This window comes from Macrosteles quadrilineatus, unplaced genomic scaffold, assembly GCF_028750875.1.
Source record: "Macrosteles quadrilineatus isolate MER2022 unplaced genomic scaffold, UCM_ALF_1.0 Scaffold_1__1_contigs__length_201487025, whole genome shotgun sequence".
Classification (NCBI taxonomy): Eukaryota; Metazoa; Arthropoda; class Insecta; order Hemiptera; family Cicadellidae; genus Macrosteles; species Macrosteles quadrilineatus.
Window position 1 is genome coordinate 62,323,503 of NW_026542594.1, and position 3,465 is coordinate 62,326,967.

At 40.1% G+C, this 3,465-nt stretch overlaps 1 protein-coding gene across 1 annotated transcript; it reads right to left on the bottom strand.

Annotated features, from left to right (window-relative positions):
* Nucleotides 1-278: 278 nt before the first annotated feature.
* Nucleotides 279-1,541, bottom strand: LOC128997583 (uncharacterized). Its single transcript, XM_054423224.1, has one exon. The coding sequence runs from the start codon at nucleotides 1,539-1,541 to the stop codon at nucleotides 279-281; it is 1,263 nt and encodes a 420-aa protein (XP_054279199.1).
* Nucleotides 1,542-3,465: the final 1,924 nt, after the last annotated feature.

Genomic DNA, 3,465 nt, shown 5'->3' on the forward strand with positions numbered 1-3,465 from the left:
AATGATTCCAACATTTGGCGAGTTAATTTCCACCGAGTAAGTCTTGATGTGGGTTGGTTTTCTTGATTAGGTTCTGGGATAGTAGTTAAAGATTCGCCAACTAAAAAGTGCGCAGGGGTTAGGATTGCTAGATCGTCTGGATCTTCTGTTAGCTGGCAGAGAGGGCGAGAATTGAGTACAGCTTCTATTTGTACCAGCACTGTCGAAAATTCTTCGTAAGTTAGTAGGTGGGTCTTCATAACTCTTTTGAGATGGTATTTAACTGATTTAACACCAGCTTACCAATGACCTTCAAAATGTGGAGCAGCAGGAGGGTTGAATTTCCATTCAGTTCCATCATTAGCAAGCAGGGATTTGAGTTGACCTGATTCTGCTGAAGACGATGAAAACAACCTTTTCAGTTCTTTGTCAGCTCCTACAAATGTTGTCCCGCAGTCACTCGTTAAAGTAGCACAGATGCCTCGACGGCTGGTGAATCGTTTGTAAGCCGCTATGAAGGCTTCTGCTGAGTAGTTGGAAACCAACTCTAGATGAATAGCTGAGGTCGCCGAGCAGATGAACACCGCAATATAACCTTTGTAGGTTTTTGCTCTCTTTCCATGCCATGTTTTGATTACAAAAGGGCCTGCGTAATCTACACCAGAGTGCAAAAAGGGACGTGATGGTGATGTTCTTGTAGGAGGAAGCTGCCCCATTAATTGTTGAGCTCTTTGAGAGCGATAACGAGCACAAGTAACACACTTTAACAGTTCTCGTTTGACGATAGGTCTACCTCCAACAACCCAGAACTTCTGACGAACGGTTGCAAGTGTACAACGGGTGCCACTATGCAGAGTCCTGAGATGAGCATCATCTATCACTAGTTTTGAGAACTTAGAATTCTTTGGAAGGATATAAGGATGCTTTGAATCATATTCTAATGAAGATTGTTCAAGTCTGCCTTTAACTCTCATTAAACCAGTGTTATCGACAAAGGGGTTAAGACTTATAAGATTAGATTTTTCTAAAGGTCTGTTGTTTTGTAACCGCGCAAGCTCATTTTTGAAGGCATGTTTTTGAATGAGTTTTACCCACAACAAAAGGGATGAGTTGAGATCTTGAGGAGTTAAAAAAGATTGACAATTAGTAGGGATGGATTTTTTTGTTTTGGCAATGAACTTTTGACACCAGGCAGTAACACGTAATAGTTTTGACAGTGTTGAGAAGCGCTCTAGCATTTCTGGTTCTGGTTCAAAGTTTAAAATGTGGCAAGTTGATTGAGGGATTCGCAGTTCAGATTTCGCTGCTTGAGCTGGATCAAACGTCGTGGATGGCCATTCATAAACATCTTTATTCAGCCACGGAGGACCCGTCCACCAAAGCTTATGGTTGCTAAGGATTTTAGCAGTAACACCTCGTGAAGCACAGTCGGCTGGATTTTCATTTCCTGCTACATACCTCCACTTAGCGAGCGGTTCTGTCTCTTGTATAACACTTACTCTGTTACGCACAAAGTCTTTCCATTTTGAAGGTTGATTTGTGATCCAGGTTAGGGAAACCATAGAGTCAGTCCATAATCATGCTTGGGTAGATTCTAAGTTGAGCATTTTCCGAACATACTTTACAAGTTTTACTAGTAGTGTAGCAGCAGTGAGTTCCAGTCGAGGAATCGACATTGTCTTGAGAGGAGCTACTTTAGTTTTAGAAATAACTAAACTAACAGTGATATTTTCACGATTAACGATTCTTAGGTAGACTACAGCACTCATTGCAAGCTTAGAAGCATCTGAAAATCCATGAATTTCTACCGAAGATAGTTGGGTAAGACCAAGATAACGAGGTACTTTAACTAATGGCAAATATTGTAGGTCAGCTTCAAGGAGTTTCCATTGGTCTTGCAAGTGATTAGGTAAAAGTTGGTCCCAATGAATTTTTACTAGCCAAAGTTGTTGCATGAAGTGTTTGAACCTTATGATAATAGGAGAGACAAAACCCAAGGGATCGAATAACTGACCTATTTGAGAAAGAACGTTTCTTTTCGTGCATTTGTCTTTTGGACTTAGAGTAGGAAGAAACTGAAAATCGTCGCTGAATCGATTCCATGTAAGTCCAAGAGTACGTATACTGGAGGATTTGTTTATCAATAAGGAATTGCCTTTTTCGCAATTACTTTCCGATATGTATGATAGTACATTTTGATCATTGCTGATCCACTTCTGTAAAGGAAAACAACCTAATTTGCAAAGCTCGTCAGTCTGTTTTACTACTTCTCTGCACTCTTCAATCGAGTCTGCACCACCAAAAATGTCATCCATATATCTCCCTCTTGTCAACATTTCACTAGCTTGGGGATATGCATCACCGTGATCGACGATAAGCTGATTCATTGTTCTTAGGGCGAGAAAAGGAGCGCATGATAACCCATATGTAACAGTCTGTAGTTGAAATTTTCTAAGATGACCATTTTCCATCCAGAGAATTCTTTGAAGATCTCGATCACTGGGATGTACTAGAATCTGGCGATACATTTTCTCGATATCAGTGGCAAATACGAATTTATAGCGCCTAAACCAAGTGAGAATATCAGGTAGTTCTGTTTGGAGTTTTGGACCACTGTAGAGTACGTCATTCAAAGATAATCCTGAACTAGTTGGGAATGAGGCATTAAAAACTACTCTTAATTTAGTCGTCGTGCTAGAAGGACGCAAAACACCATGATGAGGTAGGTAATATATGGGAATGGTAGAATCTATTTCTTCAATAGTTTCAGACATGTGACCAAGGTCCTTGTATTCTTCTATGAAATTAGTATACAAGTTTTTGTACTCAAGATCGTTTGAGAGACGAGTATTTAGCTTTGTTAAAATTTGAAAGGCTGACGATTGAGATTCTCCAAGCTGATTGACTGTTTCCTTCAGGGGAAGTCGGACTTGATAGCGACCGGAAGGTTCTCTAGAAAAGGTTGATTGATAATGTTCCTCACATACTTGATCATCAGGAGACTTGACTGATTCTTTAATTTGAGGAATTTCTTCCTGTACCCAAAATTTTTGAAGAAAATCATCAAGTTTGTTTTCAATCAAGCAATGAAACATTGATGAGGTAGATTTATTTTCCGTCATTCCAGTAGGTCCAGACAAGATCCAACCGAAAATTGTTGCTTGTGCTACTGGGGAGAGGGGTGGACCTTTAATTAGACCAGGAAGGATAATAGACGTGTAGATGTCTGCTCCTAGGACTAAATCTACAGATTCAGACTTCATGAAGGCAGGATCAGCTAGTTGAAGTCCCTTTATATGATTCCACGATGAATGATTTGGTGTTATCGATGGCAAATTTGATGTGAGATTTGAAAGGATGTGACAAGATAAAGAGCAGCTAACTTTGGTATCATACAGAGAACTAAGATTGATTGAAACTATACCACGAGTGGTTGGGGCTTGATGTCCACCGATACCAACAAGAGATACTGAGGAGTATGAACGC